Consider the following 23661-nt stretch of genomic DNA (forward strand, 5'->3'; position numbering starts at 1 on the left):
AAGGATTGGAACCAAGGTGCAAGGAAAGTCATGTATTGGCTTTCCATTAGTGTCACCAACAGACACGATGATAGGACACATACAGGATGCCAACATTCCAGCAGTTGCTTAGCAGAATCTAGTGTAGATTTTGTAGATTTTCCAGACCAACACAAAGGCAAGAAAATTGCAGCTAAAGCAAGAGCTGCATACTGTGGAAAAGAAAAGCATGTCTATCAATGAGCATGCTTTAAAGATCAAGGGCATTGTTGAATCCCTTGGGTCCATCGATGTATCGGTGGAAGATGATGATTTGGTGAGTGTCTATTTGAATGGGTTTGGCAAAGAGTACAAGCCATTCAAGACCTCCATTGTAGTCAAGGAGAATATTCCCAACTTTCGAGACTTGGTGTCTATGCTAATAATAGAGGAAAAGTCACTAGGTGAGGACTCTTCTTCACAAAGCAGGAATACATCGGAATAGGCCGTTTACTCTACTTTGGGAAGAGGCAAAGATAGAGGTCGTGGTCGGCCAAGGTGGTGGCCAACAAGGAAATCGAAATTCTAGACAACAACACTCCAATGATTCACAACACATCAATCATACACAGGTGGAAGAGGGAAATCTAGAGGCAGGGGGAGCCAAAGAGGCCGAGGTGGTTGGCAAAGAAATCATAATGCAAATAGCATAGAGTGCTATTATTGTGGCAAAGGACTGCTATAAAAAGTAGAATGAGATTAAAAGTGGAAAGTTGCAGCAAGGCAACTATGCATCATCTAGTAAACAGGGAGGTGATGATGACAGAAGTAAGCAGTTCCATAACAGGAGATGTGTTAAAATCTCAAGATAAATGGTATGTGGATTCTGGTGCCTTTAACCACATGACCAATCATGCTGAGTGGTTCAAAGACATGTAGAAAATGAAAAAACCAGGTTATGTAGGGGGACCAACCAAGACTGCAACAATTGCAAGTTGCAAGTACTATGTTGCATTCATTGATGAGACCACACTGAAAAGTGTGGGTTTACTTCATGAAGGAGAAAAGTGAGGTGTTTGCTCACTTTTAGAGATTTAAAGCCTTGGTCGAGAAAGAAAAAGGCATGAAAATAAAATTCATGAGATCAGATGGTGGGGGAGAATATTTCTCCAATGAGTTCAGCGATTTCCTGGAGGAAAAAAGGAATCAAGAGACAGTTTACATGAAGGTACACAGAATGGTGTTGCAGAAAGAAAAACAAGCACATTGGAGAAGTGGCACGTGCCTTGATGGCTGCAAAGAATATGCCACATTATTTTTGGGCAGAAGCAATAGCAACTGCTGTATACATTATGAACAGGACACCCACTGTAGCTTTTCATGGTATGATGCCTGAATAGAAGTTTATAGACATAAGATCATATGTGTCTCACATGAAAGTGTTTGGATGTATTACATATGTGCATGTTCCTGTGAGTGATGAAGTGAGAAAAAAGTTAGATCCAAAGGCAAAGAAATATATCTTTATTGGTTATGCTATGGAGTAGAAAGGTTATAAATGTTATAATCCTACCACTCGTGAGATGCGAGTAAGCAAAGATGTTGTCTTTGCACAAGATGAGTAGCTGGTATGCAGTGAAGGCAACAAAAGATGCAAATGTAAGAAGTGATGATGTTGCACCACATGTAGAGCAGCAATCACAGGTGCTTAGTGGACCTAGAGATTCCTCTAACAGTGGATCCAATGTTAGCCCATGGTCAGGCAGGTTGAAAATAGATGTAGGTACACATGTATCACGCAAAGGGAAGGAAAAGGTAGATCATCCTTTTGTGCCTGATCTGTTAGCAGGTCACTCATATGTGTATGATGACTTTAGTAGCTCTCTGAGCATAGCTTTGATGAGGAGCTTGGCATCCCATGTGTGGTTACTCTTGGTGTAAGGAAAACGAGGGCTATCTTGAGGACACTTGGCAGTGATCCAGGTGTACGGAGGTCTACGAGGGTTAGGTACCCTATTGATAGGTTGAGATATGATGGATATACATCCCATCATTATGCTTACATGGTTAAAGCGATACACAAATTGGAGCCCACTTGTTTTGAGCAAGCACTTAGAAATAAGAAATGGGAAGATGCCATGAATAAGGAGATGGCAGCACTAGTTTCAAATGCAACATGGGAGTTAGTGCCTTTGCCTAAGGAAAAGAAGGCAATTAGATGTAAGTGGATATATAAAGTTAAGCATAACGTTTATGGTTTAGTGAGCAAGTATAAGGCAAGATTGGTGGCCAAAGGCTATGTGCAGACTTATTGCATTGACTATGAAGAGACATTCAACCCGGTTGCAACAATGGCAATGCTATGGTTGCAGCAGCAAAGGGTTGGTCTTTACATCAAATGAATGTAAAGAATGCCTTCTTGCATGGTGATTTACAAGAAGAAGATTACATGATACAGCCACCAGGTTATGAGAGTGATGCACAACCAGATTTTGTGTGCAGGTTACGCAAAGCCTTGTATGGCTTAAAGCAAGTACCCAAAGCATGGTCAAAAAATATTAGGGAGTATCTTGTTATCATTGGATTTTAGATATCCAATGTAGATTTTTCACTTTATGTGAAAAATACAGATAGAGGGATCATGCTATTAGTCATCTATGTGGTGGATGACTTGATTATCACTGGTGATAGTGATGTTGACATACATGATGTCATGAGGCTTAGCAAAAGTTTGAGATGCACAACTGGTGCGATTATGGTTGATATGCCACCAGTGGATGACAGGCTATGTGACAACTGTTGAGAGATGTAATCGTGGTGTTGTGTGTATGTGGGAAAGCACCCTAAAGGTGCAAGATATTGTGGCAAGATAAGAATGCCACATGTAATATTGAATGGTGTATGAGTGTTGACCAAAAGAGTGGATAAGGAGTTGCCACATGGATGATGACATGTAAAGTGGGATAAGGCTAGAAAGCCTATATCATTGTATGGTTCATTTGCGATATGCAATAGAGCTATTGTTAAGTGTGCAATCTCTCTCTCACTCTCTCTCTCTTTCTCTCTCTCTCTCTCTCTTATGGAGTTCTTAGTGTGGTTTAATCCACCTTAATTATGTTGCTTAATCTATGTCTATCACCATGATCAATCCCATTTTAGGATTGTTTAACATGGTATCAGAGCTTGGGTGGGCTCTTGGTCATGGTGATTATTTATGTATAGATTTCTTGGTTGTGTTTATTTGATTAAGCATTATTTTCATTTTATTATTAAAAAAAACTTAGCACACACATTGTCATTAGTATTACATTTGGAGAGAGATTATGCTCATGGAGATTATGGTGCTGCCATCATGGAAGCGCTAAAAATGGAGATTTCAGCAAAGATAAAGTCTTGGAAGCTGTCTCATCATCAAGGAAGGTGCAAATTGCAATTACAACATTGAAGGTTGATTTGTGTATTATATTGCCTTAATATTTTGGTGTTTGAGCATGGAAGAATGCTCTATGAAAGGGTTGCTATGTGATGGGATCATGAATCCCATGGTTCTTTGCATTGGGCAAAGAGGTTGAAGGTGCACATACTTGTTCAAGTGGTGGACATGTGGTTATGGACTGATTTGCAGTCCATGTTGGAGCTTGTCAAGAAAATGGCATGGCTCGTAGTTTGCTCAATGAAGGAGAGCAAAGAAGGGGATGGAAACCTTGGCAGTTTTCACATGTTTTGCACCTTGGTTTCATGGTAATGAAATCTAAAAAAGAAGAAGCATCCTTGAAGGTTCAACATGCAAAGAGGAGAGCATGCAAGGTTATGGAGATCTTTTAGGAGCTCAAGGTTATGGAGCTCTTTTAGGAGAGCTCAAGGTTATGGAGCTCTTTTAGGAGCTCAAGGTGGCCATGGATTTGGCTAGAAATTCATGTGTTTGGATACCTCAAAGGGAGGCAATGCAACAAAGAGAAAGGCTCTTGTGAAGCCTTATCCATGAAAGGACTAATGAGAATGCAACCAAGTTTTCTTGTGAAGGAAAGTAAAGCCTAGATAAGCTCAATGGAAGAGCTTGTGTCCTTGGAAGGAAGAGAAAGAAGTGCAACCAGGTTATGGTAGAGCTATGGTAGCCATTATGAATGGCTTTGGAAAATCTATGGAAGAAGATTTGAGGCCTAGTGGAAGTGGGTTACATGCTCCAGTAAAGTGTCCATAGACAGTTGTGACAAAGAGAAACCATGCTCGTGCAAGTGAGTAGTTTTACAGAAAAGTAGGTGCCCTTGTTAGTGAGCGTGGCGGAGTCCAAGTCCCATCTGGGATGGCAAAAAATAGAAGGGCAGGTAGCGTATCCGTGGAAGAGATAGCCAGAAGAAACTTGCTACATGATCTGGGGACTTTATGTGAGGATGGACGATCGTGAAAAATGAACCAATGGAGCTACTACTACGGGGTAGAAGCACGCCGCCATATTTGTGGAGAGAGCCCTCTTGGTGGGTGCAAACAAAGGTCTTGCAGGTGTGGCATTCAGTGCTCGGCTGGACAAAAGATAGGGTCACTCCAGTGGATTTTGCAAAAAGTGAACCAGTTGCCTGGCATGCTACAGGCAACTCGTTGTCACCTACATGTAGATCACAACAAACTACGTAGAGAGGAGGAAGAAGATAGCAGGTCTCTTGGCCATGGGAATAGAGCTTGTGTGCAAGAGAAATCTCATAAGAGCTAGCAGCAGCAAGCAAAGGTTGAGCCCTGAAGGAGCTCGACCGTGACTAAGGAAGATCTGCATGTGAAAGATTCAAGAGATGGCAGCAAAACAAAGTAAGGTATGGCAAGCTATGGCCATGGTGCGGACAACACGAAAGGATAGCGTGGAGAAGACAACCATGGGTCCCATATGGCATAAACGATGCAACTTTATTCCATGCATTTGTTATCGCTCTAACAACTCGAGCTGGTCCGACCGACATTTCATACATCCAACAATAGCCTCGACCAATCTTCATCAACATATTCCGAGGACGGAAACTGCATCAAGAAGGGGAGCATGCTAACCCTCATCAGACACCTCTCCTTTACGTGTGTGATTGCCGCTTGTCTATGAAAGGCGTGCCATGAGATTAATAATGGAGATTGTATTCTTAGATTAGGTGTTTGCATAAACCTAGGTGGCCGTGGATAGCCATGGACCTAGTTTTTAACTATAATCGCCAAGGTGTGAAGGCTATGGACCAAGATAAGGGTCATTGTATATACTCACTATTCATTCTTTTATGCTAATTCAAGAGAGTGCTCTTCTTCTCTACACTCCTATGCTAATTCAAGAGAGTGTTCTTCTCTACACTCCTATGCTATTGCTTTCTTGATTTCCTCTTGCTTGTTTGAGCTCTTGTGTGCTTGCTTGCATGTGTCTGAGAGAGTGAGTGTGTGATTGAGTGAGAGAGAAGGGTCAAGCTTCCATTGGAGTGCGATGACGGCATTGGAGTGGAGGTTGGAGTGTGGTTGCGTGACAACAAGGTCTCCTATAATAATCCAAGCACAAGCAATCAACGAGGTGAGTGCACATCTTGTTTATGCAATAATGGCTATGTTATGGTAGACTAACCTCTCGGTTTGAGTTGTTTATGCTCTTGAGTGTGAGGCAAGGCACCATGACATTGGCTAGTTCCTGCACTCTTTCTATGGTGCAAGGGCTTACCACTGCACATGAGGCTTTTGAAGCTGAAATAAGCATGGAGATGAGCATTCATTCCTCTAAGTGGGCTATTCGACGAACCAACCTTGGAAGTGATGTTAAATGTCAAGGGTTTCTTCATGACAAAGGAAGGAAATGCGATGAATTTATTGACAAGAAGGGAAGAGTAGGGTTAATGGGTGTACTTGCTCCTAGTTTTAAAGGGCTCATCTCTATAATAGGATATATTAAGAACCAATTTATTTGGTCTTGTGGAGTTAGCATTGGTCACACTTGGGAGGTAGTTGGCACCTCATTGGATGAAGAAGAGATCAATAGTTTGAGGGATGCAGGATTTGATCTACTCAACATTGGACCATCAAGGGGAAGGCCAGTAAGAAATGAAAATCAACGTGTTATGCAAGAAGGCCCTAGATTTCCTGAGCTTGATTTTTGGCCTACGCATCGTGTGATGGTAAAGCCATTAAGATTATTCGCATGATATCAAGTGATATGAGAGAATGTATGAATACTACTGCAAGCTTAAATTGCATTGTGGGTCAACAAACATATCATCGTCCAGCATGAGCATGTGGTGTTTACCCCCATAAGCACATCAATGAGCCATTGGCATGGTCAGATATACAATGTTACTATATCCACTTTACCTTCATGCACATGTGCTGACTTTGATGTTTTGAGTTTAATTTAGAAAGGTGAAGCTTCGATACCCCTCCGCGTTTCTAAATTAAACTAGATTTGTGAAACGCGGAGGGCTAAATAAATCTAGTTATCTCAAATTGCTCACAAATTTTCAAGAAGAGATCAATTGCACTATAAAATTGGGATGGGGTATCATCATGCAAAATGGAGAGATTTAATGGCTTCGTTACAAGCAATGGGACCCCATTACTGATTTCACTTGATTTGTCCTCCAAGAACACCTTGATTCTCTAATTGAAGCTTGGTTTGACTCCCATGTGCTTTCTACGTACGCTCTCCATAAGGCTTGGTTTGATTTCTCCTCCAGGAATACCTTGATTCTCCAGTTAAAGCTTGGTTTGACTCCCATTGAGCTTCTTTTTTCAAGCTTCTTAAGGCTCATTAATGGACTTTGAGATCCCTAAGATTTAGTTGATTTAACCTCTTCTATGATTTCATAATTCCTTCGAGACCCTCTGCTTTTGTTTCCCAACTTCTTGAGCTTGCAATAAATCAATCTAGTTATCTCCAATTGCCCAAAATTTTTCAAGAAGAGATCAATTGCATTGTAACATTGTGATGGGGCATTGTCATGCAAAGAGAAGCTTGAAAATATGGAGAGATTTAATGGCTTCATAAGCAATGTGCCCTCATTATTGATTTTGCCTAGTTTCTCCTCCAAGAACACCTTAGACTAAGAGATCAAAGCCTATAATGCCAAGATTATGTTGACTTGACGGGTGGGTCTCAACCTTCTTTTTGGAATTAACTGAGCCAACACTAGATTGGCATATTCAAGTATACATGAATCATCATCAAGATAATGTGACTCGATTTTAAGCTAATTGTTTGGTATCGTTAACAAAGTGCATGTGAGTTCATTGACCAAAGAACTTGAAATTGGCTCTTTTTAGCATGACCTAATGAGTGGGGTTTCACAAGTATTACAAGTTTCTAAAGAATCATATTAGAACTAAGGAGTCAAGGCAATTTCATTAAGAGCATACTTGAAATAAACACACCTCAAACTTGCATTTCATGTCCCATGTAATACATGGCCATGCACCTCCTAGTCCTTAATCACAACTATCCCAAGTGTAGCTAGCCCTAGTGAGCTAACTAGAAGTTGGGTCCCTTCGAGGGGCCCTCTCCCAAGGTAGAGTTCTACATATGAACTCTCTAACTAATGAGTCACAATTCACACCAAGTAAATAGAACGATTGGCCTCTATACTTGCTTGTTATGTCTAAACACAGGACATAACCTTCTCCCCTCCTTATAAGATGAACTAGGAGACAAATTTGAGAAATAAGCATCTAAGTGAAGTAACATTCTCCTAAGTGTTGTCTTCATTTGCTTCTTCATGTGCATATCATGATCTCTCCATCTAATTAACCATTCAAAAATTGATATATTTCCAAGGGTTCATTCCCTATGATCACAACCGCAATCAACTCATAGGAAACATAGATAATCTAATTAACCATTCAAATATTAATATGTTTCTAAGGGTTCGTTCCCTAGTACGATCATAACCATTACAACTAGCTCATAGGGAACACAAATAGTTAGATCCTCAAGTCTCTCTTGGTTAAAAACCAAGTTATCTCCTACACCTAGTATTTCTTTCAATCTACTAACATGAAAGACAGGAAGCACACATGCTCCATCCAAGAGACACTATCTCTAAGCTTCCTCATTTATCTTTTTCAAGATTATATAAGGTCTAGGATACCACAAAGACAATTTATAGAATTTTAGAGTCCTATTATTACCTTGAGAATCTTTAGGAATTCTCAATTTGGGAGGAGATACAATCTCTTAGCTACCTCATTTATCTTTTCAAGATCATATAAGGTTCAAAATACCTCGAAGATAACTTATAGGATTTTGTAGTCTTCATTACAAACTCTTAAGTAAACCCATTTGTCTTCTTCCATGACTCTGGCTTATCACTTTTGGTTAATATAAAATTGCACTATATTTTGCACACTCTTTATGCTATCTCTTATAAACTGTTGAGATATCTCTTGTTACTATTTCAAGAAATTAACTGCACTAACTTGGACTTTCTCTGAGCCAAGCATCCATGGGGCTTTAGGATGATAGCCATATGTCAGCATAAAAGTGTGCAAAACGGAAGCAAGATGAGGCATATTAAACCACATAAAGCATGGAAACATACATACCAAGAATACCATGAAAGCTCCAACACGTAGGGAGAGGGAGAGAGAGAGAGAGAAGCATTGGCTCAATCGGCCCCGCAACCGAGTGCCATGAATGGTTCCCTCAGTGGGTATTTATAGTTTTTATTACGATAAATTTGGCAAATAAATTTGGCAAAAGCTAATTACAATGCTTTTTTTCACCCAATTTAGTACTTTTGATACAAGAGGGTGTTCTCACATGAAGAGTGTGTGTATACAAATAGTGTGCACATAATAGTGCACGGCCATACATGAATATAGGGTGTCTACATAAATCTTCATGGTTGAGAGTGTTCACATAAATCATTCTGTTGATTCCAACATTCTTCCCCATTGAAAATGCAACTGTCCTCAGGTCCATAAAGAGTCAGTCGAAAAATTTCACTTGATGTATGACCTATACTCATAGAGAAGTAAAACTAGAAAGAAGATTGTTAAATAAAAAGTAAAATCACAATACATATAGAAATTCAATGGTCCATATGCACTATGCACACACTAACTTTGCCAGTGATCAACTGTTTCCCATGAAACAACTCATAAATGCGTCGAGTCAGAGGTGATCAAGCTCGCTCGTGCATGATAATCCATCAATAATGCTAGCATTTCCATCATTCCCATTGCTTAAAAACCTCGTGCAATACCTTAACTCGGTGACCTTCACACGTCAACTGTAAAATATCTTACCTCATGCAATACCTCAATTCGGTGACCTTTGCATAGAATAAATCCATTTGTATAATATCTTACCTCGTGCAATACCTCAATTCGGTGACCTTTGCATGGAATAAATCCAATTGTATAATATCAAACCTCGTGCAATACCTCAACTCAATGACCTTTGCATGGAAAAATTATAAATTTTAATCGTGTGTGAGACCTCCATCGGTACCCTCACACGGATGCATTGGTAACACCTCAACCGGTACCCTTACACAAATGCATCAAGAAATTCGTGTGATACCTCAACTCGGTGACCTTCACACACTTGCATTAGCCCTTATACCAAATGCAAGATTAAATGAAATTGTTTATGAGATAAGTCGATCAAGGCAAGGTGTGTGTGGCCCTAGAGTGTTCTAAAATTGCAATGAAGTGAACACTTATCCATATTGAAGAAATAATACCATAGAAAGGGAACTCATCTTGTTTGAAAGTCGAGTGTTGAGCCAAGCCATGACATCGGATTCTATGATTTTTGTAGTGTTGAGCCAAGCCATGACATCGGATTCTATGATTTTTGTAGTGTTGCACAAATTTGACAAGGTAAGGAAGTGAAAGGGAGTGAGGTAAGGAAGTGAAAGGTTTGAGAAGAAGCTTATAGAATAGGTGGGAGGAGTATGATGAGAGTACACTTGCAAAAGGATTAGAACCATACAAACATGGCCTATATAATTATATATATATATATATACATGTCTATATGTATGATATATATATATATATATATATATATATATATATGTATGTATGATATATATATATATATATATATATATATATATATATATATTATGCTAATAAAATTGTAAACTTTAACTAAATATACAATTTGGAGAGAAAAACTATGTGCATGTGCATCTCAAACAAAGCTTCATGTAAAAGAATATACAATATCTACATCGAAGTGTTAATTTGGGAGACTCGAGATTCTAGTCGAATAAAGAAAAGTTCTCGAAGTATGATGCCTTGAAAAACTCATAAAATCCATATCAAGTATTAATAGGTTAGTTCTTAAAAAAACAAAACAAAAATAAAAAATGAGTGAATATGCAAACTTTATATGATTTGATGGAAACATACCTGCCACCATAGTGTGATTCTCACCGCTCATGTTGGATTGTTTGATAAAGCATGCTAAAAAAAAATTAATAATCTCAAAATAATGTGATATCCATATGAATAGAGTTGCTTTTTTTTGTTTCTAATTTTAGAGACATATAAATTTATCACACTATAGATAAACATAGATCCCTAATTATTACTTTTTTTCTATTTATAGAAAAGACTTACAAACTGGCCTATACGAGAGAGAGAGAGAGAGAGAGAGAGAGAGAGAGAGAGAGAGAGAGAGTAAGCATGTTCAAGGGAGGAAAGAAGTAGTAGAGAGAAACAAAGAGATGATTAAAACTTAGCTTTTCATTCTTCTTCTTCCTTCGCTTTATCTATTTTTTTTCTTCTTCAACATAAAAGCACAAAAAAAAGAGCAGTCGCTACTTTTTCCTTTTAAAAAAAGAAGCAGTCACTTAATTTCTCTTTGTATCAAAAGCCGATACAAGAGGGTGTTCTCACATGAAGAGTGTGTGTATACAAATAGTGTGCACATAATAGTGCATGGCCATACATGAATATAGGGTGTCTACATAAATCTTCATGGTTGAGAGTGTTCACATAAATCATTCTGTTGATTCCAACAAAAAGGGCTCATCTTAGTCTCAGAATGCTCAGCACTATTGTAAGAAAACTCTACTACATACTATCTCACCGAGACATATATATGTAGCATGTCCTCCATTGTCTACACACTTTGTATATCCATCATCTCAAGAGGATTAGATGAGAGCTCATACTTAGCTAAACTACTGGAAAGAAATGACATAGTATTTTATGGATTTTGTGGTTAGCTTACAACAGACTTTGAGGGAGAATACTACCATTTGTTAAGACCGACTTGCTAAGCTTGCTTGCTAGCAAAACAAACATGGTAACTCAGCTTGTATTCCCTTGGTTGCCAATGCACATCCAATGGAAAAGTACCACATCTCAAGCGCCTAAGCATCCTGAGACGATCGAGCCAAGGTGAGGCACAAAGGTGACGACCAAAGTAGTCCCAACTTTTCACCTCGAGCACGGGCCCATTAGGGGCAATGAGCCACCTCATCAAGAGATCATCCTGTCGAGTTGGTCATTACTCGTTTCTCATCTTGGCACTTCGAGTTCATGAACTTTTGTATTGGTACAATCCACACACATGCAACGAGAAATGACGCCGTCTACCTTGATCGCAGTGTCACATATCCCAAACAAGAACTCACCGACAATGGGGGCATTGGCTCGAGATACAACTCTCCGCCTCTCATCACCTACTAGGCACTGATAGCAGCGGCCACCAAGTCCCATGAAAAGGTATTACTAAGAACCTGTAATGGCCATATATGGTTCCAGAACATGTCTTAAAGATGTTACCCTAAAATATCCTAATTTGATGATAGCCCATCCTCTGATCTATCTTTGTGAAGTATTGCAATAATCCATAAAGGCAATCAATAAGGTCATCCATGTTTGTTGGTAATGGATATTTGTTCTTAACAGTAAACTTGATAAGTCCCTTATAATCAACACAAATTCGTTGTTTTATCCTTCTTGTCCACTAGGAAAACTGGTGCTCCCCAGGGTAATTTACTAGGCCTCACATGCCCCATCCAAAGGTACTCTTCAAGTTGTCTAACAACCTCATCCTCCTTAAATTAATTCAACCTATAAGGCTGCCTAAACATTGGCTATGCCCCATGTACAAGCTTAATATTATGGTCTAGACTCCTCTTTGGGATGAGTAAGCTATGTGGTAGTTCTTTCGAAAACAAGTACAAAATTTTGGACATAATCTCTAGCGAAAGAGTTTCTATTTAAGAGAGAATCCACACTTCGAAGGTTGTTGATAGTGTCATATCTATCACACTAGAACTCAAACTAGGTTCTTGATCCCCAATAAGTAATCTCTCAAGAAGAATTGGATCACCCATTCCTCCGCCGTTACGCATAGCTTGTTGATCCCCGATAAGTAATCTCTTAAGAATAATTGGATCACCCATTCCTACCTTAGCCACAAAGCTAAACTCATGGCTCTAGTAGTTGACACCCACATTGTATCATCACGTTGTGGAAAACAAATAGTTACGAATGAATTTCTCGAATGTAGAAACACTTCATACTTATTCTTAACGAGCATGCACAAATATTATCATTGAATTGCATTTTATTTTTAAAAACACAATAAAGAACATCACATTCAACATTGAAAAGCATTTTAATAGTTTCCAAAGTAGAACATACTAGACTATCATCACAAGATACGTGTTATTTTCATTGAATTTAATTTATATGCATAGAAAGATGCATAATGGAAGTGTTATTTTCATTGAATTTAATTTACAATCAATGAAAGAAGATATTTTATGCACGGCCAAAAAGGTTGATATTTTATGTAGGGCTAGAAAGGTTGCCATACAATGAAAATTTATTCTCATTATGTTCAAAGGTAATTACATAATATATGTAGTCAATTTTTTACATTGAGGCTCTTGTGAAAAAACCACTCTTTGCCCAACAAAACATATATACTATTTAGGTGCATAATTAAAAAAGAAAGCTCTTCCTTGTAGGCTTAAATCTTCACAGTAGCAAGTCGAGAAAACCTTCTTTTGCTAACATTGCCTTGTGCCAATTTCACCACATAGCAATGATCATGACACCACCGGGATAAGTAATTTCTAAACATGAGAAGTATAACTTCTATCATCAAATAAAATATAGATAGGGGCTCCCATGACTTCACCTGACACACAAATCAAATCATGTGGATCAAATACTTCCATGTTAAGACGACAATTCTCACAATTAACAAACATCGATACTATTAATGAGTTGATTACATAGAACTATACCTAACTGTTAAGATGATAATGTTACATTGAAGGAATAAACATCAATACTTAAAAGTATACCAGATTGTTAAGATCACAATTCTACGTTAAAGAAATAAGCATCAATACTAGTAATGATTGAATTACTTAGTATTGATGTTTATTATGTCAATGTTAACTCTACATTGAAGGAATAAACATCAATATTAGTAATGAGTGGATTACTTGGCAGTGTACCAAACTATACCAAGTGTGCATGAACTTGTCGTTGCATCAATTTGCCACCACCACAAGAAGGTTTGTTGCTCAATGGACATGCATATGCAAAATGGCCAAGTGTGGCATTTAAAACATGTCCCCTTCAGGCAGGTTGAGGCCTCTTTGCTATAAGAGGTCTTGTTGCTTATGAATAAAGACTTGCTCACTAGGTCTCTAGGTTCATCAATGGTTCTTCTTTCCTTTTCTTTTTGTTTCCACCCACTTCATTGTTCAAAACTTCTAGTATAGTCCTTCCAAGTCCTTTTGGAGCATGGTATTATCATAGATCCACTTCATTGTTCAAAAGTTCTATCAAGAGTCCTTCCAAGTCCTTTTGGAGCATGGTATTATCATAGATCCATGTGAAGTGAAGGGTATCCTAGAAGAACTTAATCATATTACGTGGCATTTCATTTTGATTATCCCAAGGAAGTGCTTACAAGAAGAAGGCACACCCAAAGTAAAATTCAATTAATATATTTCAATATTGGTTTATTATTTGTTTCCATTAAATTTAACCCAAAGTTTCCATGAAGTATTACATAAAACCCCTTCCTTAAAATGTCCAAAATCCACCTGGTGGGACAATTGAAATTTATATCAAATAATTTTTTTCATCTTGCCTCATTTTATCTCATGATTTCATTTTACTTACTCCATTTGCACCACATTTACACTATATATAACCATTTTATTTACTCCATTTAGACCACATATTTGTGCATAATCTTATTGCATAAATGTTTCTCACCTACGAAATGGAAAATTATAATTAATGGTGTCAAATCACTCACCCCATGATTAATTTCCATTATTAAAATACCACAAACCATGTGAGAAAAAATACATCATTTCATGTGTAAAATATTTTTTCTATATTTGTGAGAAAAAATGCATCATTTCACCCCATCACAAGTGTAAGACATGTATTTTATATTTGTGCAATTAACTTAAATGAATCAAACTGAATATTCAAGAAAATCTTTTTGAAGATTTCAAAGAAATAAATTTTAAAATAAAAATGAAAGGTAAATTTATTTATTTTTAAATGGAACTTATTTGGTTTGAAAATTACTCTTTGGGTTAAAAAGATGACAGGAGACTATTAATTGAAAAAAAAGCCCAATTTTCAAGGGAGCTTTTATAATTTTTGAATATTAACAAAGGATTAAGGTAAAGGGTGTTGCTTATTTGCACTTGTGTTGATTTGGTTGAGAGAAGGCCTCATAGATGATGAATAGGCATGATTTTAAACCTACTATTTGATTTGTGAGATACTGAGAATAGAGATAAGTAGCTATTGGCACATGGGTTCCCAAGATAAGAAACAAAGGATGTAATTTTAAAATTTCTTAATATGCTTCAACTTTGATAAAACATGCTTAACCTTTGATAAAATACCATTTAATTAAGCATCAAGCTCCAATATGTTTTATATGTTTTGTTCACTCACTATAGAATTAATGCAGATCATGCAAATTTTCTCAACCATGCACATTTCCACTTACTAGAATTAATGCAGATGATGCAAATTTTCACTCATTAGGATTAATGAAGATCATGCAATTTCTCAACCATAAACTCTCATTAAATTTCACATGAACCTAAACCAATACATTGGACTAAGCTCTAATTTTCATGAATAAAATTAGAGCTCTGAAACAACAAAACATGAGTTCAAATTACCTGTCTGTTTGCCCAAAGATTGATACTCACAAATTATGGCCTGAGAAACACACCCATGACCCAAGCCACTGAAATCCACATACAACTCCATAAGTTTACACACATTCACGAGAACATAGGTGGGTTCAAAGCACCCGCCACCCAACCATAAGCTCCAAACCAAGTACAAGTACATCATGGCATGCCATCACAGCATGCTATTTCATGGTAAGTACAGAGCTCTGTATCCCTAGTCCTCATTTGATATAAGAATGAAACCTCATAATGGCATTCGTACAGCCTCGGATCTCACAGTATGTTTAACATTGGATTATAGCATGCTCTTTTTCCAGCTCCTATGTACTACATGGCTTGCATAGAGTTGCTGTGATCCCTCCATATCTCCACATCTAGGCTTTTCTCCACTTGCAGATTCTGTGATAAAGATAGCCCATTATGGGATGGGCTCAACCTTGGAGATTAAGAGCTTCCAAATACATCTCTTAGGTAGCTAACACTTTCAAAGGAAGTCTAGAGGCTGATGCAAGGGTAGGCAAGGAGTACCAGGAATCAATGCCACCCGATGGGATAGAGAGAGATGAATAGTCTCTCTTTGCATTCAGATGTCTCCTCTGTGTGGTTTATGAAGGTAGAAATTAAGCATCATAATAGATGTACAATGCAATCATTAGCTATACATATTCAAAAATAATTTGCTTGGATATCCTTCAAAAAGTGAAACTTCTACTGAACACCAGTTTTTGACGGTGTTAGTTATCATATATTTTTCTTGCATCTAGAACAGTGTACAATCAAATTGAGGTACTGTTGGGGATGCCACGACCAGTGAGTCCTTCAGGAGAGAACGGTGCCATGAGTGTGTAGGGGAGATTAACAGCACCATGCCGGTTCTTTAGTGATGGGTCTGCATTACGAGAGCAAATATGAGCATCTATTTCGGCAATGCGAGCACCGAATCTATGGAAGGCATCGAGGACCCTCTGGTCAGAGGTCCAGAAGGGAGAATCAGTGCGTTGCCCAAGGTACTCTTCATCAGAGGCGTGTGTTGACAGTAATTGGAGGGTGGCCATTACAATAATAGCTTGGGCTTGGGTTGATATTGTTTTAAGGTAAAAAGCACTCGGGTTAGTGTGTAGGAGGTGGGCATCCTCACTGGTGTGGTCATCCTCATTGGGAATGAGCTGTCTTCCCATTGTGGGCCTGTTGGGCATGAACCCAGCATATGCAAATTGGCCAAAATTCACAGCTGCATGATGTGCCGATGCTAGCCATATCAATATCGTTAACACCTCTTCTAATTCATCCACAGTTTTGAGATCCACCCACCCCTCTTTCTTGTCCCCATGACCCACTTCCCTCACCTCTCTCCACCACCTCTCTAGCTCTCTATCTTTCTCTATTGATGCCCCATCATTGTAGTAGATTGCAATATACTCCTTCACCCACTCTTTTATTGCAAACCATACATCAAGCCCATCCACAGCAAATGGATAGTCTTCAATGAATAGCTTCAACCCATGTGGTTTTGTTGGATCCTCCTCTGCCATTCCTCTGCATTGAAAAATGTGCACAATTAGTTTCGCATAACACATTGCGCAAACAAACAAGCTTCATGAAGATCAATATTTTCCTTATTTGAGGCTTCATTGCATGTATAGCATTCCTGCACACATGCACACACACAAAGCTGCATTTGAGTCTCACATGATCATTGTCACCATCATTATTCCATCAAATGATGTCGTCAGCACAGTTTGAATCAGATTGTATGATGCTTGCAAGCTGCATGGGTTCATGCATGCGTGATGAAGCGAAAGAGGGCAGGGGTATATGAGAGAAGAACCTAAAATATTTTTCTGTAACATCGATGTGCATGCTGCAAAATGCAAAGCTCGCATACAAAGATAAATGGGAAATTCAACAAGCTCACCTTTTTAACAAATCAGAAGGCAAACCTTGCTCATCAAAACGCCAACTTTTGTAGACTACTGAGCTCATCTCCATAGCATATCTACCCGGGGAAAATGTTCTTTCAATTATCCCACCAATTAAGAATTGTCCAGTGTATGCATTGATAAGAATCTTTCTGGCAATGGCATTGATGTTCATGGTGTTCTTAAAATGTGGGAGCAATAAAACATGAAGTGGATGTATAGCACTCAAGTGTCTATGCGTTGCAATGATGAAAGGCTCTATGGCAGCATGTGTTTGGAGCCTGCAAAGAGAGATACAATCGTTAAGGTTCAAAAGATAAGAGTCCTGAATCTAATTAGATTTGAAATTATGATGTGGCTTATATAAGTATGAATGTAGTGTGATCATGACCGGAAAAACATAAAAATGAAATCAAATCCACATAAGAGAACATGACCGATAGATTGTAATTAACAATAATCTCTCACAAACATAACAATGAAATAAGATCTAGATAGCAGAATTATGATAATCAGCCTTTCACAAACATGTCCAATGGCTCACAGTTGACCTTTCACAAACATGCTAATGAGATAAGCAGTGGAACAGAGAAGCATGATCGTGATTACTAGGTGATATTTACATCACAAACACTATCAATGGCACACAATCAAGTTGGCAAATGCATAGTAATGAAATAAGTATCTAAATTAGGGAAGTGAAAATGTCGAATGGGTGATAGGTGACCTATCACGAACATGTCCAGTGGCTCATGATTAACCTTTCACAAACATAGAAATAAAAAAGTAATGAAAGATAAGTGTATGGAGAATACCAATGGCTGATAAGTTGATGGTATCCAGTATCATTGATAGATGCATGTGTCTTGGCAAGCTGCCAAACCCAGTTTCTTTCATTTGGATTTGCAGGTGGTGTAAACACACGTTTCAGTGGGAAGCCCACTTTGGTCGAACTAGGGGGCAAGCTTAGCTCGATGGCAACCAACCTCAAGGTCCCTTGTCTTGTCAAGAAAAGAATGGTCCGAGATGCATAAGCTTTTCCTTCCAATGCATTAATCTTCTCAAGATAAGGTAAATAGGCATCATGGTAGTCCAGTATGTAGAGCTTGTTTTGCTGGATGGCCTGTTTAGAACCAATCAAATTATTTCTCACAAAAAACCAATTGATTATTATTTTTTAAAGCTTAATTTTCCTTGATTGTAATAACCTACCTTGATTCAATTCCCAAAATCAAGTATTTCTTTGATATAATCAAAAAACTAGCTCAATAATTGGCACAAATTAAATTATTTGGTTTTGGCTTTATTATGATGAAAACAATCTGCTTTAATGCTTGACAAAAATAAACTGTTTGCTTTTTAGGTTGTAATCTTTTGATTATTAAATAAAATTAGCTTCAAACAATTTGGATGAAGAGAGATTGACCTCTTTGATGCTAAGGCCATCTAGGTTCCCCTCCAGATGCTTTGCAGTGATGGCAGATGTTTGTGGGCCATAAACATGAGGATCAAGTTTGCTTTCAAGTGGAAATGCCTGTGTTAGGGAGAATCAAGTATAAAGCCAACCAGGTAAGTGACTCTAGTTGGTTTGGAATTTTAAAAAAGCTCTCTAAAACTGGACAAGGAAAAGGATATCCTAAGATTCTAACACTTGACTCTCACCTTAATCCTTTCAATAATCATTGGATTTAAGCCAGCCAGGAGCTGGCGTGCAAACTCCTCATCTTCACCCCATTGATTTTCACTTCCTGAAATAATAATAATATATATTTTTAAAGGAAGTGACCTCATAAAATATACCCCCAAAAAACTTACATGTATGCCTTATAAAGCTTGCTAATTAATGCTTCTTATTTAAAGACCAATGTTTTTTTTTTTTGAGGGAGGAGGGGGGGGGGCATGGGTGGGGGTGTGCGTGTGTGCGCACGTGTTGTGGGGGGGTGTAAAATTATAAAAGATAGTTTAATACATGTACAAACACAAGAATTGTTTTTCTTTCTTTCCACCTTCCTCTTACAAATATAAGGTATGAGCAGCACATGGAATCCAAGATGTACACTTGTAAAATTAATAACAAATGCCATTCTTTCGGCAACAAATTCAAAGTATGAGCGGCGCATTGAAGTTGGAACCCAAGTAGCCTCAAAAATATTTCTTTGTTGGTAAATAGACTTAAGGTATGAGCCTGGGGGGTATCATTAAAAGATATGTATGATATCACCTGCATACCCAAGAGATGGTTTTCTAATAATGGCCGCATAGAGTATATACAGGTATAATAGACCCATTTGACATACAGTAGGGACCCTAGAAATTGATCCCCAAAGTATGTGTACTTACAGGAGATGATTGATATGTTTTTGAAAACACTAAAGTTTGACATACTTTTAATTACCCTGTGCACAGAGGTGATATAGAAGGTTTCCTACAATTGAGGTTTCCTGGGGGTATCAGCCACACATGGAACCCATGTAATCTGAGGACATGGGAGACGTTTGCGTACCTTGAATGATCTGGGGGACGGGGAACTTGACGATGGTGGAATCGCCAGAGTCGTCGTCCGTGAGCTCGCGGATGATCTCAAGTGGGTCTTTGAACTCACCTGACTTCTTTTCTTTTGCAGAGAGCGTGTTGGAAGTGCATGAGATGAGGTCGATACCTTTGGAGTAGAGCTCCTTGATGGCATGGATACCTTCAAACTCTGTGCTCTTCTCAAACAGCATTTCAATGGCAGGCATAAGGGCGTGTGCAAATGACTTCATGGAGGTGCCCAAGAAATCAGACTTCTTTCTATGTTCAAACCTCTCATCCCTTGGTATGTACACCAGCTCTGCAAGCGCCACTGGCCTCTCGGATGCATGATCTGCATACACAATGACAGCAATTCTATCCACTAATTAGTGATACATAATTCATTATCCCATCCTCAAGAAAGTTTTGCATGTATGATGACTTGCCTGTCTTGGTCCTTGCTCGCCCGGTTCGACACCTCCTCGGGTAGGGGTACTCTTCAGAGCCACCCAGAATGGATCTGGAGTAGAGCTCTTGATCTTTGTCTGGATTGCCCAGGTCATTGTACACATCATAGTCATAAACCCTGTCAGGCCTCAGCCTCTCACCCTTGCCATCACCTCTCAGTTGTTCAAGTTCCGAATACCGAAGATCGACGAGGCCTGGTGGAGTTTGGCTTGGATGGTACACCTGGTAAGAAAATATTGAAATACATAAATATATTTCCACATACACATACATTATTGCCAGATAAGTGACTGCTCGGTATGAATAGATGTAGTTTTGAGATCTTGTTATTGCATGTTTATAAATGCAAACGTACACATATCTGCAGGCGCAGGGTTTGCATATACACATACATACAAGTGAAAGTTTGGTATGCACACATGTTTGTTTCAATGAATACATGTGCACATGACTACACGAGTGCGCACGCACGCACACAAAATACGTACATATGTGTGGGGCAAGATTCATACATATATACAAGTGAAAGCTTGGTATGTATGTATGTAGTATGTGTGCATGTTAGAGCAAGAGGTACTGGATTATAGAAGTTTCACATCACTTCAGCTACACAAAATGCCTTTGATTCAGATCTTTGATTCAGATGATGTGAACAAGCATGACAACCACACTAACAAAAGGCAATGGGCATATGCAAGCACACCTTGTTGCTGAAGAAGATCCGAGGGCCGTCATAGTGTTGGTGGTTGTAGACCCACGAGTTGCATGGGAACTGGATTTGGGCCATGCCAGGCATGTCCAGTGTGATGTATTTGAGATAGAACCAGTTCAAGTGATTATTCTTCACAAGGATTGCCCCGGGCATGCCAAAATCTTTGTCAACCTTGAAGGTAATGGAGTAAAAACGGCCTTCATCAGCTGTCAAAGTGTCAAACTTGAAAACCCACCCCTCTAAAAAGGCTATCTTACTCCTTTTTCCTACTCCAGTATCTGCAATAAATAAATAGATACATAAATGCATTAAAATAAACATGGTTAAAATAAAAATACTTAAAATTGTAAGAACCTTTAAACTGCATAATAACCCATTACCAAGAGACCATTTCTTTATGATATATGAAGTGATTAGTACGCCACTAGAGCTTAATTATGTGTAAGTATTTAGTACACCATGGTGCATTGCTTAATTATATATGCAAGTAATTGGTAGATATATATGCAAGTAATAATTAGGCCATGATAACATTGCTAATATCCTAATGTGTGATGTGATTAGTACTTCATGATATCCTCATGATTATATGGAAGTGATTAGTCCATGAGAGGGGTAGAGGCCAGACCCTGGAGAGGAAGCCTCTGGCCTCTCAAGAAATTTAATGGCTGTGGAGATCATTAGGGCAGAAGTTCTCTGGGCAGTGGAGAATTGCTTAATTATGTATACTAGTAACAAGGTGAATATATGGCTTATATCATGATAAGTGATGTGATTAGTACTGCATGATATCTACATAATTGTATCCATGTGATCAGTCCCACATACCTGGATCAATTTCCACACTGACAAGCTGCAACTCTACTTTCTCGCCGGCGAGTTCGGCGACAGTATCAGTCACAAATGCAAACTGATCATTCAGATCGAACAGGTTCTTCTTTTGAAGAAGGGCAGTGCCCTTGATTTCGATCTTGCCATCATCACCAAAAAAGCCCTTGAAAAGCTTTTCGATTATCTTCGACATGATGCAAAGGTTAAGATTGAGGGTTTGGATAAAGCCTGTTTGACTGCCAACCTTAACCTTCTGGCGCTATCTGTTTGACTGCCAACCTTAATTTTCTGAAACGCAGCTGGAATTAAGCTCCACCTTCATTATGGGGAAATCTCTCTCTCTCTCTCTCTCTCTCTCTCTCTCTCACACACACACACACACAGTTTCTCTCTCATACACAAAACCTACACACCTCAAGCGTGCTTAATCTCTTAATCTATTTATGAAAAACATTTGGCTCTCTCTCTCTCTCTCTCTCTCTCACACACACACACACACACACACACACACACACACACTGTTTCTCTCTCTCATACACATACACAAACACACACACACAAAACCTACACACCTCAAGCTTGCTTAATTTCTTAATCTACTTATAAAAATCAGCCATTCTAAACACATTTGGCTCTCTCTCTCTCTCTCTCTCTCTCTCTCTCACACACACACACACACACACAACCTGCCCACCTCAAGCCTGCTTAATCTCTTTCTCTCTCTCTCTCTCTCTCTCTCTCTCACACACACACACACACACACACACAACCTGCCCACCTCAAGCTTGCTTAATCTCTTAATCTATTTAGAAAATTCAGCCATTCTAAACACATTTGGCTCTCTCTCTCTCTCTCTCTCTCACACACTCACACACACACACAACCTGCCCACCTCAAGCTTGCTTAATCTCTTAGTCTATTTAGAAAATTCAGCCACTCTGAACACGTTTGGCAAGGAAGATGATATGTAACATTGACCTTACTGATGATATATATAAGAAGGGCATATTAATTAATTTATAACCCAAATAAATCACGAGGTTATCGCTCGAGAAAGAAAATTGAGCACATGCAAGTTGGACTCCAAAAGCTCATTAAAGAAATTGAATTTTCTGTTTTTTTCCAAACATGAAGTACACATTGATTTTTCAATTCAACCACCCATTGTGTCCTAAGGGTAAGAGCCATAGCCCCATGTGTTTAAGGGTTGAGGAGTGCACACATTGATTTTTCAATTCAACCACCCCATGTGTCCTAAGGGCTAATTAGAGCCGTAGCCCCATGTGTCTAAGGGTTGAGTGCTATGGCTATGAGAGTGAAAATGACGGCCTTCGTCTCTCCCCTTTTCATGCAAAAGTAAAAAGAGGTTGAAAGGATTTCTCACGGACTTTGCATGCTACCAGTAGTAGCATTTCACACCTACTACAAGTAGTGACATTTCACTGATGAAAATATGACTCGAAGAGAATCACAAAGCTTTATAAATTCTATAACGTTTTGCTTTACTTCTTGTCCCCTACCCTGAGAATCTCTTGGAAAAATATGAGGAAAGCCAAATTCTAGAGTAACTATCATTGATGTAAGTCATGTATCATTAATATTCCAAGTTACTATCTCTCAAGGATAGTTACTCAAGGAAAAATTCTAGAGTAACTATCCTTGATGTAAGTCATGTACCATTAATATTCCAAGTTTTGTTTAAGCCTACTTTTCTCCTAATATCCCTAAGACCTTTATATGGATGAAAATTGAATTAAAATAGAGGTGGACATCGAAAACATCGCCTATTATAATGCTCAAGTTGGGCATTGAAAACATCACCTATTATAATGCTCAAGTTTTGGAACCAAACATCACTTATAAATTTGAATCTTCTAGATCCCAAACCTCGATCATCGTGCTTATGGTTTCGTATATTGTTAATTTCATGAGAGGATCTCGTTTGTGGTGTTGGGTCATGGATATAAAGCACATTCACAAAGTACACAAGGGTAACATGTGAAAAGTTCATTAATAGGTACACAAGGATTCATATTAAGGATAGGACATGAACAGTTTACATGAAGAAAGGATACCCTTAAATGAGACTCATAATGTT

At 38.5% G+C, this 23661-nt stretch overlaps 1 protein-coding gene across 2 annotated transcripts; it reads right to left on the minus strand.

Moving 5' to 3' along the window:
- Window positions 1-15093: 15093 nt before the first annotated feature.
- LOC147629986 (putative linoleate 9S-lipoxygenase 5) lies at window positions 15094-22623 on the minus strand. Of its 2 annotated transcripts, none has more exons than XM_086811536.1 (10): window positions 22456-22623; window positions 21561-21862; window positions 20724-21010; window positions 19999-20242; window positions 19545-19904; window positions 18704-18789; window positions 18468-18575; window positions 17857-18164; window positions 17038-17322; window positions 15094-16658 (listed from the first exon to the last, which is right to left on the minus strand). In XM_086811536.1, the coding sequence occupies exons 2-10, from the start codon at window positions 21754-21756 to the stop codon at window positions 15899-15901; spliced, it is 2634 nt and encodes an 877-aa protein (XP_086667662.1). In that variant the 5' UTR covers window positions 21757-21862; window positions 22456-22623; the 3' UTR covers window positions 15094-15898. The 2 variants fall into 2 exon arrangements, with proteins under 2 accessions (XP_086667662.1, XP_086667663.1); XM_086811537.1 differs by having other exon boundaries at window positions 21561-21851; window positions 22456-22523.
- Window positions 22624-23661: the final 1038 nt, after the last annotated feature.

Source organism: Cibotium barometz, chromosome 17 (assembly GCF_041138505.1).
Source record: "Cibotium barometz isolate CiBa-2024 chromosome 17, ASM4113850v1, whole genome shotgun sequence".
In the NCBI taxonomy this organism is placed as follows: Eukaryota; Viridiplantae; Streptophyta; class Polypodiopsida; order Cyatheales; family Cibotiaceae; genus Cibotium; species Cibotium barometz.

Coding starts and splice junctions, on each gene's coding strand:
- LOC147629986 (XM_086811536.1), bottom strand. CDS start 21,756: ATGTCGAAGATAATCGAAAAGCTTTTCAAGGGCTTTTTTGGTGATGAT. Junction 17,323..17,856: donor CATCAACTTATCAGCCATTG/GTATTCTCCATA, acceptor CTCTCTTTGCAG/GCTCCAAACACATGCTGCCA. Junction 16,659..17,037: donor CCTTCTGATTTGTTAAAAAG/GTGAGCTTGTTG, acceptor TTTTCAATGCAG/AGGAATGGCAGAGGAGGATC.